The sequence below is a fragment of the Lithobates pipiens genome, unplaced genomic scaffold, assembly GCF_037356315.1.
Source record: "Lithobates pipiens isolate NorthernLeopardFrog02 unplaced genomic scaffold, aLitPip1_a1.2 Scaffold_8, whole genome shotgun sequence".
Taxonomy (NCBI): Eukaryota; Metazoa; Chordata; class Amphibia; order Anura; family Ranidae; genus Lithobates; species Lithobates pipiens.
The window spans coordinates 320098608-320114022 of NW_027507903.1; the positions used below are offsets into that span (position 1 = coordinate 320098608).

Sequence of the window (15415 nt, forward strand, 5' to 3'; positions counted from 1 at the left end):
AGCAGGGTGGTGCAGTGGTGGGGCAGATGTGCAGGGGGTTACAGTGGTGTGGCAGATGTGCAGGGGGTTACAGTGGTGTGGCAGATGTGCAGGGGGTTACAGTGGTGTGGCAGATGTGCAGGGGGTTACAGTGGTGGGGCAGATGAGCAGGGGGTTACAGTGGTGGGACAGATGTGCAGGGGATTACAGTGGTGGGTCAGATATGAAAGGGGGTACATTGGTGTGGCAGATGAGCAGGGTGGTACAGTGGTGGGGCAGATGCACAGGGGGTTGCAGTGGTGGAGCAGATGAGCAGGGGGCTTATCATGCCATTCTTTCTCAAAACAGCAATAACTCAGTACAATATTTTTGGTCTTTTTTTAACTGGATTTTCAGCTAACACCTAATTGGATGAAATGGAAACAGATTCACCTCATTCACTAAGCTCTTTTATAATTTGTAAGGTGAATAATGATTGTGTTAAATTCATAAATTCTTTTTTTGCCAGCAATTGTCACCAGCACAATGATATTCTGTTAAACACACTTCTTAACATGTTAGTGCTGTTGTCAGTGTATTCTGTACGCCAAGTGGCAACAAAAGGATTACGGCCCATTCACATCATTACTTTGTGGTAACGTGTGCCTTAACTTGCTCATTACCGCAGCGTCTGACAATACAGGCTACACGCATTCAGCAGAGAGCTGCTGTTTATTCTAACGCGCCTTGCCAAAAATGTGTTTTGCAGTGAAGAGCCCCTTGGAATTAACTGGTTTTCTGCAGGAGAAAGTAAGTCAACTATTGGAGGCAATAGCTGGTCTAACCTCCTTTGGCTCTTTCGGTAGCTCTGGATCAGACCTGCACAATGTTCAGGAGAAATTCCTCTTTATAAAACTGCTTCAACTCAGACACATTTGTAGGATGTCTGGTGTGAACTATTCTCTTGAAATCATTCTATGGCACCTCTACTTTCTTGTAGCTGTGGAAGGTGGTGTGGGTGTTGTTGACCACACCTCTTAAAGAGGAAGTTAACCCTGAACAAAATAAAAATAAAAATAAACCCTGCAGGGCAAAGGCATAATGAGCTAGTATGCATAGCATACTAGCTCATTATGAATAACTTATCTGAGATCGAAGCCCCCGAAGAGTACAATGCTCTGTCTCCCACAATAAGCCTGTCACAAGCTCTCTCAAAAGTAACTGTAATCTTCTCCTTCTCACTTTTATCACCATTTAAAATGGACTTCCATGAAAATAGAAGGTTCACCTGAATGAAATGCCCCTTGCTCTCAAAAGTAAAATCACATAAAAAGGAGATTTAAAAATAAAGCTGTTACTAAAACAAAAAAACCTTAGCTACTGCTTCCGATACTTCAAGGAGATATGACTGCCTTTTGCTACATATGAAATAATGAGAATTCACTCCAGCCCATTGCTGGGATATATTTACATGGGATTTCAAGCACCAAGCTATCCCTGGTGGTAGAAGTGGGGCACCTTTACTTATTTATTTATTTTTTAAAACTTGCCGAGCGCAATTCGGATATATACGTTGTGTTTTATCTGGATTATGGCTGAAGATATTAGCCATAACCCTGGTATGTTTTTTTTGCAGTGGGCGGCTGGCCTTCTCACACAGTCTCACCGGTGTTTCTCGGGCTTACCATTTCCACCTGGTTCACCTGAAAAACGATCTGATGGTGTCGCTGGCTGCTCCCATAGGCGATTGAAGAGTAGATTTTTTTTAACAAAAGATCCAAAAAAAAATTTTTTTTTGGGGTTCTTTTGATTTTAAAGGTAAATACGATTTGGGGTATTTTTTTCTCTCCATAGAAAGGACCTGTCTACCTTATTTCTATTATAAGATGTTTATATTTCTTGTAATAAGAATTAGGGCTCCTTCACACAGACATGTCTGTGTACGGAGCCTGTTCTGCTCATCGGAGGATCGCTCCATCGATCCCCGCTGAGCAGGAAGATGACAGGTCCGTCTCTGCACACTGTGCAGGGACGGACCTGCCAGAGCGCCGCTCTCCCCTATGGGGGATCGGATGAGGACGGACCGTAGAGTCTGTGGTCACCCGATCTGATCCTCAGATGGATGGAAAAGTAGGTTTTATTCTCCGTCACACTTTTTCGGATCAGAGCAGGTCAGATGTCAGCGGACATGTCACCGCTGACATCCGACGCTCCATAGAGGTCTATGGGCCGTCCGTTCAGGTCCACCTAAGAAACTGACAGACGGACCTGAACGGACAGTCCATGTGAAAGAGGCCTAAAAGTGGTCAGAAAAGAACATTAAAGGGACAGTGTAAAAATTAGAAATTAAAAGTAAAATAAATTAGAAAAAAAAAACATTTAAATCCCTCCGTGCTCGCGCGAAGATGTAAATTCTGTTCACATCACACATGTGACGTATCGCTGTGAATGTTACAGTGAAAGCAATAATTCTAGTGCTAGACCCCCTCTTTAATTCTTAGCCCTCATACACACGGTCGGACATTCCGACGGAAAATGTCCGATCGGACCGTGTTGTTGGATAATCCGACCGTGTGTGGGCTACATCTGACTTTTTCTGTCGGTATGTCCGACCAACAAAGTTTGAGAGCTGGATATAAAATTTTCCGACAACATGATCCGATCGGACTTTGTCCGATCGTTTGTAGAGAATTCCGATCGGACAAAGTGCCACGCATGCTCAGATCAAATTACAAGACCAAAGCTATTGGCTACTAGCTGCAACGTAGTCCTGTCGCAGTGAACGCACGTCATCACGTTCCGAACGATCGGATTTTCCGACAACTTTGTCCGACCGTGTGTGTATGCAACACCAGTTTCGGACAAAATTCGTTGGACAAAATCCGATGGATTTGGTTGTCGGAATGTCCGACCGTGTGTACAAGGGCTTACAGGTAACCTGTGAAGGCGTTTTAAACATTGTGTATAGAGATTTTTAAGTACCGTTTGTCATAACATGTTAGATATCTATGTACTTGACGTAATATCATCTTTCACATTTTACAAAAATAGGGTATATATTGTGTTTTTTTTTAATTCCCCCAAAAAAATGCATTTGAAAAACCGCTGTGCAAATACCGTGTGACAGAAAAAATGTCAATAGGTGTATAATGTTTGGCGGTTCTAAGTAGTTTTCTAGCAAAAAATACTGATTTAAACTTGTAAACAAAAAGTGTCAGAAAAAGAAAAAAGTGGTTAAACTACCTCGAACCCATGGTAGCAGCAATCTGAACCTCAACTTAATTGCGATTTATGTAACTGCTTTAGAACTCAGTTGTTCTACCATGCTCAGGGTTAACACTTTGGCGTGTTTTAGGTGGTTGTGAAGACAAGGACAGAGTATCAGTCTGAACAAAAGAACAAGAAAATAAGAGTGCCGAAAATTGCTGAGTTCACTGTCAGCTTCACAGATGGGGTGACTGAAAGGTTAAAGGTACTGTATCTTTATTTTCAATTCTTACATTACAGAAATCCTCTTGTTTGGTGTGATTCAATATACTGTACCTTTTACAGATGAATTGGCTTCCACATATTGGGGATGATTACTAACACTGAAGAGTGCAACATCTGGTGCAGCTCTATATGGTAGCCAATCAGCTTCTAAACTCAGCTTGTTCAATTAAAGTATAACTAAAGGCAAAACTTTTTATTTCACTTTGGATAGAGTGGAGAGGGATTAGAACACCTGTCAGTTTTCATTGCTATCTGTACCCCCGTTAAGGAGGTTCTCCCTCTCTATTTGTCCTGTTTACCATTATCATTGAAAATTAAAGTAAATGAAAATCCCCAAATTGTGTGTTGTCTCCAGAAAAGTAATAGAAGGGAAATGTTCCAATGGGTACACTAGTTCTGGTACCTGGGGGTCCCCAAGAAATTCCCTTAATTTGCCTGTTTTCCTCTAACTTCATGGGACAAGTGAAGGGAAATCTGCGCAATGGGACACAGATGGTGAAAATAAATCTGACAAGGGTTACTACCCTCCCTTATTCTATCCAACATGAAACTACTAAGTGATTGTAAAGTCTTTTTTTTTTCCTATAAAAATAACAAGCATGTTATACTTACCTGCTCTGTCGCAGTGGATTTGCACAGGGCAGCCGGATCCTCCACTTCTCGAGTCCCTCTTTGGCTCTCCTGGCCCCTCCCTCCTGTTGAGTGCCCCCACAGCAAGCAGCTTGCTATGGGGGCACCCAAGCTGATGTGTCCATTCAGACACTGAGCCCTGATCTGTCCCCGCCCCCTCCCTCCCCTAGCTAGTTGCTAATGGGAGCCAATGGCACCGCTGCTGTGTCTCAGCTAAACGGGAAGGAGAATCTGGGACAGAGAGGGACCTCAGATAAGCGTTAGAGGGGCTGCTGCACACAGAAGGCCTTTTATCTTAATGCATAGAATGTTTTGACAATAAAACCTGGAAGCTGATTGGTTTCTATGCAGACCTGCAGCAGATTATGCACTCTCTAGTTTTAGTAAATAACCCCCCAATGTCTTGTAAAAAATGTCTTCCGTTTAAATGTTGTACTGCATTTAATAATGGTGCAGTTGAATAATTTAAGGATGTTAATTATAAAAACCATGTCAAATATGTTTTATTATAAAAATACCTTGAGACTCTGACAAAACAGTTCATACCCCCAAATAACTTCTAACACCCACAGATCCGCACACCATTTATTTTTTATTTTTACTGAACTCTGTCACTAATCATTTATACTGTATCTGTCATTATGTTACCATACAAGGTGCAGACCCACAGAATGTCTTTGTCATTCAGTCTCCTACAATGGAAGTGCAGACTCATAGTTTACCTCTGTCTATCATTGGAGTTGAATTTCTAGAGGGAACAGGAATCTTCACTATGTAGCTATGTTCAACTGAATACCAAATGTGCAGAGGAAATAAATTAACAGTGATTTGCTTTTCACATGATTAGAATACTGAAGTGGATCATTTATTGAGTGAAGAGTCACAACTCCTTTAGTAAATCAGCTTATAGTGTCAGCCTACAGGGGAGGTGCCAGCAAAAGCCAAAATTAACAATAAACCCCCTACACACATTATACTATAACATTTATTATTTGTCATAAAGAAAACAAATGAGAACCCCCAGGAACTAAACAAAACAGTCATATGGCTGAACTTCGTTAATATTGCAGCAAATAAAACATACATTATATTTTTTTAGTTTTGGATAATGTAGGGATGTGGTATGACTATTGTCCAATTTTGTTCTCTTTTTTTTTTGTCTTGTGTCCCAAAGGGGAGATTTACCTTCACTTCATGTCTGCCACAAGAAGGGAAAAATCACTAGAAAGTGATGGGGATTCACCTCTAAAGTTTACCACACACTTTCCAACTTTAATTGGATCTAGTACATGGTTCTGCCTAATGCTATTCACACTAATGCATTTTTTGATGCATTTTGAAGAAATGCAGGGAAATTTTTAAACATGTGTTCCTATGGAACATGTTCACATCAATGCATTTTTGTGCCTCTGCGTTTTTGGAAAGGGTCGGCCGCATTTTACCACAATTTTGCAGTGATTTGTGTTTTGGGATTTGTGTTTTTTCTTATTTATTTTTTTTTGCTGTATTTTCACTGTATATAACTGGTTGCATCTTTAACAGTGAGTCATCAGCTGTCAGTGGGCTTCCCAGCTGAATGTAAAAAGAAAGAATTGCCTGCTAAAAAAAAAAAATTTGAACAAAAAACAGTGTGGAGTCCCCCGCCAGGTCCATACCAGGCCCTTGGGTCTAGTATGGATTTGGAGATCCGGAGGCCCCGCTCCTGGCGACGTCAGGGACCCATGATGCCCTTGATAGTGATGTTACAAGAGGGCTGGGCTTCCGGATGACGCCACCTGATGGCCACGTCCCCATCATTATCTAAGACATGTTTGACATTGGTCGGCGGCAGAGGAAGAAGAACACTGTACAAAGAAGACAGGAGAAAGAAGAAGAAGTGGGAGAAGGAGAAGCCCGAAGGAGGAAGATGTGGGATAAGATGGAGAAAGAGCAGGGGAAGAAGCGGGGAATAATTTTTAATAAAAAACTTGTCAAAAACTGTCTACTATATTTTTTTACACTACGCTACTTTTTTGTGGTGAATGGGTAGGGGTAACCCATACTCATTCACATAAGGGGGAGGCCAGGATCTGGGGGATTCGAATAAGCCCCCTGCAGACCCTAACAACCACCGGGCAAGGGTTGTCAGGAAGAGGGCCTTGTCCCCATCAACATGGGGGCAAGGTACTTTGGGGTGGGGGGGGTGCCTGACCTGCTGGACTGCAAGCTCAGATGAGGGTCTGTTATGTATTTTGGGGGCTATTTTTTAAATCCCCTCCGAATCCATACTAGACCCAAGGGCCTGGTAAGATTTTTTTTTTATGGCAATTCTTTTTTTTTTACATTCAGCTGTCAGCGGGGAAGCCCGCTGATAGCTGATGACTCATCGGTTGTTAAGGATGCGGTGGCCAGCTTCTCGGCCTTCCTCCTTAGCAACCAGTTATATACAGTGAATGTACAGCAAAAAAAAAAAACACAAATCGCAGCAAAATCACTGTAAAAATGCGGTACTTGCATTTTGCATGGGGGGTTCATTGAAGTCTATTACATGCAAAACGCTGCATTTTGCGGGAAAAATGTCTCTGACCCTTTTCAAAAGGGCAGAGGCACAAGAATGCATTGATGTGAACGAGTTCCATAGGAAAAAATTCCCTGCATTTATGCAAAATGCATCAAAATGTATTAGTATGAATTAAGCCTAATCGTATAAAGTTGATTGGATATTTGAAATAGGCCACATATTACATGGTTGTGGTAAATCTAAAGTAGGTGCACTGTAGGTAAATGCTGATTGCAAAGTGTACAGGGAATTATACAGTAGTTATCCAAATGAAGAAAAAGGAAGATGCACATCATGTGCTTTTTTGACAAAGTGTTGAATACAAAGGCCTTTGGAGCTTTATCTTGGATCCTATGCTAATTTGAAATAAAGGAATAACATTATTAGTAGAGATAGGGTTCTGTTTATCAATGTTTTAACAAAAGATAAAAGATTCCACCCAGGATTTACACAATTTTATTTACATCACTTTCTGTATCAGTTACTAGGGCTGGGACAATGAGTGGGCAGGAGGAGTGGCTGCCCTGGGCACAATGGTTTACTGTAGGGGTGGGGGCACCTTCCTTCTGTTGCAAGGCTGACAAAAGTAGTGACAGCGGCAGTGTTCGTGATAAGCAAGTGACTGCTGAGTGTAGGATCCCTATGAACAGGGGAGGGGGGCGCAGTTTGACATCTTTGCACTGTATGACCTTGTCCCAGTGCTGTCAATAAAAAAGGTACATAGAGAATTACAGAGGGGTCCTGCCCCACCACCCCAAAGCACCTTGTCCCCATGTTGTTGAGGACAAGGGCCTCTTCCCTACAACCCTGGGCTGTGGTTGTGGGCATCTGTCTGTGGGCAAGGGGCTTATTGGAATATGGAAGCCCGCTTTAACAATGGAGCGCCCAGATCCCCCCCCCCCATGTGAATGTTTGAAGGGGGCTTCCAGATTTAGATATGCCCCCTGCCTGCAGACTCCCACAACCATAGCCCAGGGTTGTCAGGAAAAGGCCCTTGTTCCCATTAACATGGGGATAAGGAGCTTTGGCAGACCAGACCGTTCCTTTGGCATGATCAGACAAGGGTTTGGTATATATTTGGGGGAGGGGGGGGAAACCCATGCCATATTTTAAACATTTTTGTATTGCCGGCAATAGCTTGCAGCCAGGGAAAATCAATGCAAATTTATTTTTTTTCTTTATATTTGCCAGTATTGCTGCAGCAGGTTTTTTACACAGTACAGATGCACCACTTTAGAGACAGGCTAAGGGGGCCCCCAGGCACTATATGTAAAGGAATTTTTCATTTTTATTATTTCACTTGAAGCATCAATAAAATCACTGCTGCTGTAAAAATGATCTTTTTAAAAAAAAAGTCTTGCATTCATGTCCCCCAGGGTAGTACCTAGGCCTTCATATGCTTTTAATGGCCAATAACTTGCATATATTCCAAAATTGGGATTTTTGTTTTTCTACGTTCGGGTCCCTTAGACTTTATTAAATTTTATGGCTCGGGTCCGAACTTTTTACACGTTCGGGAATTCTGGTGCAAACTGAACTAGTGGGTGTTTGGCATATCACTATTCTTTGAGGTCACTAAATCTCTTTAATTAAAATTGTATGGTAAGTGAAGGAACTGATATAGTGGCTGATGACTTTTGATCAGGTGATGGCTTACCTAAAACATACAGTACATTATAGTAAAATCACACTCTTCGACTATGGTCATACTTGTGTTTCAAACTCCTGTACATTTTTTTTACATGTGGTTTTATATGTGGTGTACTTTTGCCTCTGTAGCCAAGTGATTGGAATTACAACAGGTTACAAAAGGGGTTAGTTTGGACTTATTTCACGTACCGCTTACTTTCAGCGATTCCCATTGAACCACAATGAGCCGCAGTTCATCCTCAATGGGCAAAGAAGGACTTCTGTCTGCATTCAGCCATTGCTGATGTAAGTACACATGCAAAATTACTTGCCACAAATAATTTCCTTTTTCTTATATCACTTAATGCTTGGCTGAGCAGCTCGGGCACAGATGGATGCCCACACAACATGGTCTACAATGTGAAGGATCGTGATTCTATTTTTCTGTTTAAGGGAATGATAATTTTTCTCTGAACGGTCATGTTCACCTTGATATAAAAAAAGTTGCACAGCAAACACAACTGGCAATTGTGTGCTGTTGGTTTCAGTGTCTACAATATTTTCATCAATTACTCAAGTTAATCAAGTTGTGGTTATAAGAGATATACTGTGAGTCACTGAAGCATTTAATAGGGCTATATATAATTATTAGTCTGTTCTTTGTAAGCATATAATATTCTTACTCTTTCTCCTTTGTTCTCATTGTCAAAATACCATTTTCATTATCCTGATAAGCAGTTCTCCTGATGATTTTCTTTTATCTACAATTTTCCGGTTTTAAGGACTAATGCAAATACTTCACTTGTAAATGCTATTTTTTTTCTTTGGGTGTTAAGTACAAATTCATATACAATATGTTTCACTTCTGGAACAACATGAGAAAAGAACGAAATCATGTTACTGAACATGGTTTTATACATTTTAAGTTAACATAGCTTAAAGAATAATTCTAGGTATGGCTATATTTTAAAGAGTTACATTGGTCAAGCTTGGACCAATGTAACTATATACAGTATCTCACAAAAGTGAGTACACCCCTCACATTTTTGTAAATATTTTATTATATATTTTCATGTGACAACACAGAAGAAATATAACGTTGCTACAGTAGTGAGTGTACAGTAGTGTAGTGTAGTTGTACAGCAGTGAGTGTACAGCTTGTATAACAGTGTAAATTTGCTGTCCCCTCAAAATAACTCAACACACAACCATTAATGTCTAAACCGCTGCCAACAAAAGTGAGTACACCCCTAAGTGAAAATGTCCAAATTGATCCCAATTAGCCATTTTACCTCCCCGGTGTCATGTGACTTGTTAATGTTACAAGGTCTCAGGTGCGAATGGGGAGCAGGTGTGTTAAATTTGATGTAATCGCTCTAACTCTCTCACACTGGTCACTGGAAGTTCAACATGGCACCTCGTGGCAAAGAACTCTGAGGATCTGAAAAAAAGAATTGTTGCTCTACATAAGAATTGCCTAGGCTATAAGAAGATTGCCAAGACCCTGAAACTGAGCTGCAGCAAGGTGGCCAAGACCATACAGTGGTTTAAAAGGACAGGTTCCACTCAGAACAGGCCTCGCCATGGTCGACCAAAGAAGTTGAGTGCGCATGTTCAGCGTCATATCCAGAGGTTGTCTTTGGGAAATAGAAGCATGAGTGCTGCCAGCATTGCTGCATAGCTTGAACAGGGGGCCAGCCTGTCAATTAAAGCTGCCACGATGAGTCAACATAATAGATTATGTCGACTACAAAAATACGTCGACGTGCGTGCAGGGCGTCGACGTGCGTGCAGGGGGTCGATGTGTCACACTGCTCCGCGTCTCCCGCTCTCCTCCGCGCTGCCATCCCCCTCTCTTCTCCCCCTCCGTGCTGCCGTCCCCCTCTCTTCTCCCCCTCCGTGTATCTGTCCCCCTCCGTGCTGCCGCCCCCCTCTCTTTTCCCCCTCCGTGCATCTGTCCCCCTCTCTCTTCTCTGTGTCCCCCTCCGTGCATCTGTCCCCCTCTCTCTTCTCTGTGTCCCCCTCCGTGCTGCCGCCCCCCCTGGTATCTCAGGATGGAGAGCGGAGGTAGAAACATTGTAACCGCCTGTGATTACAATGTCTCAGTTAATGAATGGAGAGAAGCCGCTGTCTTCTCTCCATTCATTATCAGTGCAGCAGAGGCTGCAGAGAAAGGGACTGGGGAATCTCTGTCCCAAGTCCCTTTCCCTGTTTCAAATGGGAGATGTTAGAGGTCTGTTAAGACCCCTGATATCTCACCATAGCCCCCCCAACAGGGCTGATAAAAAATTGCAATAAATAACAAAAAAAAATTGTAAAAAATAATAAAAAATAAACAAAACAAAAAAACACACTGACACTGTCCCCACACACCCTCCCCCTTAAAAAAGAAAGCATTGTAAAAAATAAATTATAAAATTATAAACATTCATGAACTTCTGAACAGAAAATTAAAAGCTAAGATAAAAGAAATATATATATATATATATATATATATATATATATATATATATATATATATAAAAATAAGTACATAAAAAAAAGGTAAGATAAAAGAATATAAGTACATACTTATATATAATATATATATGTATGTACTAGTTATATTCTTTTATCTTACCTTTTTTTTTTATGTACTTATCAAAGTAATCCAAAGGATTAATTAGCTAATCAAAAAAAAACCACTAGATTAATAATAAAAAATAAATAAAAAAGAATCGTCTAGTCGATGACTAATCAAAAAAATAATCAATAGATTATTCGACAGACAAACTAATCGTTAGTTGCAGATCTACTGTCAATGCTCAGATCATACGCCTCACACTGCATCAAATTGGTCTGCATGGCTGTCCTCCCAGAAGGAAGCCTCTTCTAAAGATGATGCACAAGAAAGCCCGCAAACAGTTTGCTAACGGCAAACAGACTAAGGTTATGGATTACTGGAACCATGTCCTTTGGTCTGATGAGACCAAGATTAACATATTTGGTTCAGATGGTGTCAAGCATGTGTGGCTGCAACCAGGTGAGGAGTACAAAGACAAGTGTGTCTTGCCTACAGTCAAGCATGGTGGTGGGAGTGTCATGGTCTGGGCCTGCATGAGTGCTGCCGGCTAGGGATGAGCCGAACACCCCCCCCCCCCCCCCCCCCCCCAGTTTGGTTCGGTTCGCACCAGAACCTGCGAACAAACCTAAAATTTGTGTGAACTTTAGAACCCTATTAAAGTCTATGGGACTCGAACGTTTGAAATCAAAAGTGATAATTTTAAAGGCTAATATGCAAGTTATTGTCATAAAAAGTGTTTGGGGACCTGGGTCCTGCCTCAGGGGACATGTATCAATGCAAAAAAAGTTTTAAAAACTGAAGTTTTTTTGGGAGAAGTGATTTTAATAATGCTTAAAGTGAAACAATAAAAGTGTATAGTATGCCTGTAAAAGGGCGCATGTTTCCCGTGCTTAGAACTGTCCCTGCACAAAGTGTCATTTCTGCAGAAAATAAAGTAATTTAAAAGCACTCGCGGCTAAAATGAATTGTCGGCTCCCCGTAATACAGAGAACAGTCATTGGAAGTCTTTGATTAAAAAAAAAAAAGCGTGGGGTTCCCCCCAAATTCAATTACCAGGCCCTTCAGGTCTGGTATGGATTTTAAGGGGAACTCCACGCCAAATTTAAAAAAAAAATGGCACGGAGTTCCCCCCAAAAATCCATACCAGACCCTTTATCCGAGCACGCAACCTGGCAGGCAACAGGAAAAGAGGGGGGGGGGGGGCGAGAGAGCGCCCCCCTCCTGAACCGTACCAGGCCACATGCCCTCAACATTGGGAGGATGCCCGGCCCCCCCTCCCCCGTTTGAAATGGTAATGGGTACATTGTACCCCTACCATTTCACAAAGAAAGTGTCAAAAATTTTTAAAAAAAGACACAGACACCTTTGGGATAAGTCCTTTATTAAAAATAAAAAAATAAAAAAATATTCCAGCGGTGGTAATCCACTCTTGGTATCCTGTGATGGCTGATCATCTCTCCGGGGTCAAGCGATGGGTGATCTCTCCCAATGATGTCCAGCGCAGCGCATCCTGTCTCCACCGGAGACACTGCGGGAATCCCGGCAGCCTGACGGGAGGACGGGGTCACCCGTCACCTGACCCTGCCCCTCTCTGACGCAAGGGGAAACCCAGGCTTCCCCAGTGATGTACGGGTAACCCCGCCACCCTCTGATGTAACGCGGGTTTCTGTTTCTTTTTTTCCCCACAAATAGAGCTTTCTTTTGGTTGGTATTTGATTACCTCTGCTCTTTTTATTTTTTGCGCAATAAACAATAAAAGACTGACAATTTTGAAAAAAACAAAACAATATTTTCTACTTTCTGCTTTAATACATATCCAAAAAAATAAATGTAAAAAAACAAATGTATTCATCAGATTAGGCCAATATGTATTCTGCTACATAGTTTTGGTAAAAAAAATTCAATAAGCGTATATTGATTGGTTTACGCAAAAGTTATAGCGTCTACAAAATAGGGGAAAGATTTAAAGGTTTTTAAATTTTTTTAATTGTTTTTACTAGTAATGGCGGGGATCAGAGATTTTTTGCGGGACTTTGACATTGCGGCAGACAAATCTGACCATAAGTGACACTTTTTGGTGACCAGTGACGCCAATAAAGTGATCAGTGCTATAAAAATGCACTGATAACTGTATAAATGGCACTGTCAGGGAAGGGGTTAACACTAGGGGAGAGCAAAGGGTTAAGTGTTCACTAGGGAAGTGTTTATAACTGTCAGGGGGATGGACTGACTGGGAGTAGATAGAGATCTCTGTTCTTGATCACTAGGAACAGCTGATCTCTCTCTCCTCCCCTGTCAGAACGAGGATCCGTCCTGTTTACATAGGCAGATCCCCGTTCTGCCTCTCATTACTGATCGTGGATGGCCAGCGGACATCGAGTCCACCGGATCCGGGGGCGAGGCGCATGCCTGCTGTATCTAATCGTGCAGCCTGGCCTCCCTGCCACAGTATATGTGCGGTGGGCAGTTCAGAAGTAGTTAAAATAATCACATTTTGTTGCTTTGCAGCCTGAAATGAAGACAAACCCAGTTTTTGTTTTATCCAGCTGTATTTACGCAGTGCAACTTATAACACCCAAGTGAAAGATATAACACCAACATGCCAGAAAAAAAGTAAAAAAGATTCAAAAACAGAATTAATGAATTGGAAAAAAGAATCACCCCCTTGTGTTAGTATTTTTTTGAAACATTTTGCTTTCATTACAGCCTTTAGTCTGTTGAGGTATGTCTGTACTAATTTTGCACATCTAGACTTTACAATATGTGCCCACTCTTCTTTGCAGAAGAGCTCGAGTTCAGTTCAATTAGATGTTGACCATTTGTGGACTGTAGTCTTCAAGTCATTCTAAAGAATTTTCAATGGAGTTTTAGTCTGGACTCTGACTAAGCCATGCAAAAAGACATTTGTTTTTCCTTCAACCACTGTATGCTCATTTTTGCTGTGTGCTTTGGGTCATTGTCATGGTGGAAGGAAAGTCTTCTTCCTATTGGCAACTTTCTGGCAGAGGGTAGTAGATTTTCCTCATCAATTTGATGGTATCCATTCTTCCTTCTATCCTGACAAGTGCTCAAGTCCCTGCTCCAGAGAAACACCTCCATAACAGGATATTACCACCCCCATGCTTTACTGTAGGAATGGTGTTAATAATCCCCTTTACTTCTCACTTGCTGCTACAAAAAAAAAGGTTATCTAGGAAAGCAAGAGGTGGAGTGGATTTGGTCATTAGCACAGACTGTAATTAGACACTCCCAGAAAAGGAGAGAACTGTGACATACATGGAGACATGGAGCTATGTCAGGGAATTGATTTTCCTGAAATAATTGAAATGTTCAGTTTTTCTAGCAAGCTTAGAGGCACATTGCAATTGAGTTAGCAATTGCTTATAGAACAAAAAAAAAAAGCTATTGTTTCCCCGGATTAAGGCAGTGAGGGAATAGCTTGTTTCCTATAAAGGCACATTTCCTCCTTCCTGCTTTATTGTATGTAGCACCCTGATGTTTATGTAGGGTTGCTCTTAAATTTACTTGCCAGGTGTAGTTGCCCTGGCCGATTGTTAGGGATCAATTGATTTTACCCTAAGTCTGGAATTGCTGCACTTTTCTCTTCTGTCACTAGGTGGCCAGGTACTTGGTAGCATTAGATAAGACAAGGGCAATGCAAGGACAGATTTGAGTATATGGGGTGTCTCAGCTAATGTGCAGGGATTTTCTTACATCACTTGGCCTGCTGGGAGAACCTATATATTTGGGTGGAGTCAGGTGGTTGTGATTCTGTGCCACTTGGACGGCTGTCTGGGTGGATGTGTGTTGTACTGTCCCGGGCTGCTAGGCCGAAGTTTGGGCCTATCCCGGGGACATCTGGCTGCTAGGCTGTCTGAGGGCCTATCCAGAAGCAAAAGAGCAGAATAGGGTTGGGATTCTGGCTTGCAAGCCAATCAGAAGTGGCAGTTCTGCCAACCGGAGAACCTGCAGTGGTCGGAGGTAGAGGAGAAGCTGTCGCCACTAAGGGACCAACACCCTTATTACCAGGGACCACAGTGAGTAGCTGAAGCAAGTACCAGAGCATTGTTCTCACCAACCGTGGAAGATGAACGATTGGGAAACCTAAGCAGTTGTCAAGCCAGGGACCCAGCCAGCGGAGGTGACGCTTGCAGAGCAGCTTTGTGTGCCAAGCCAGGGATCAAGCAGGCCAGTGGGCTGATGATTGAGAAATATCTGGGGTGCCAAGGGACCCAACAGGGAAGCAGGGGTGATGCTTGAGGAAGATATTGAGAGTGAAGATTGGAAGAGCTCCAGGGATCCAGTGGCAGTGGATCAGTCAGTCTAGTGAGAGAGGCTAGGAGCTCAGTGGAGCGAAGATTTACAAGGGGTAAACGTAAAGGAAATAAAGTTTTTTACAACTTGTGTTAGGAACTATTCTAAGACTTTTGCCATAGGAGACAGCGCTCCTACACATGCAGATGTGTTGTCTTGCTGGATGCCTTTCCCTGCATGACTGTCTACCTGTAGGAGTCTGCCAATTAACATTGCAACTACTTAAGGGTGTCCTGGCCCTAAACCCTCTCTCCCACAGTTCTGTTGAAGAAAAAAGAAATCTCTTTGCA

At 42.1% G+C, this 15415-nt stretch overlaps 1 protein-coding gene across 1 annotated transcript in view; it reads left to right on the forward strand.

Moving 5' to 3' along the window:
• The window catches only part of NSG2 (neuronal vesicle trafficking associated 2), a 117580-nt gene that overhangs the window by 17249 nt on the left and 84916 nt on the right, over positions 1-15415 (forward strand). The window contains exon 3 of the mRNA XM_077472860.1: positions 3314-3430. Within this exon, the coding sequence (XP_077328986.1) occupies positions 3314-3430 (117 nt within the window). The remainder of the gene's footprint in view (positions 1-3313; positions 3431-15415) is intronic.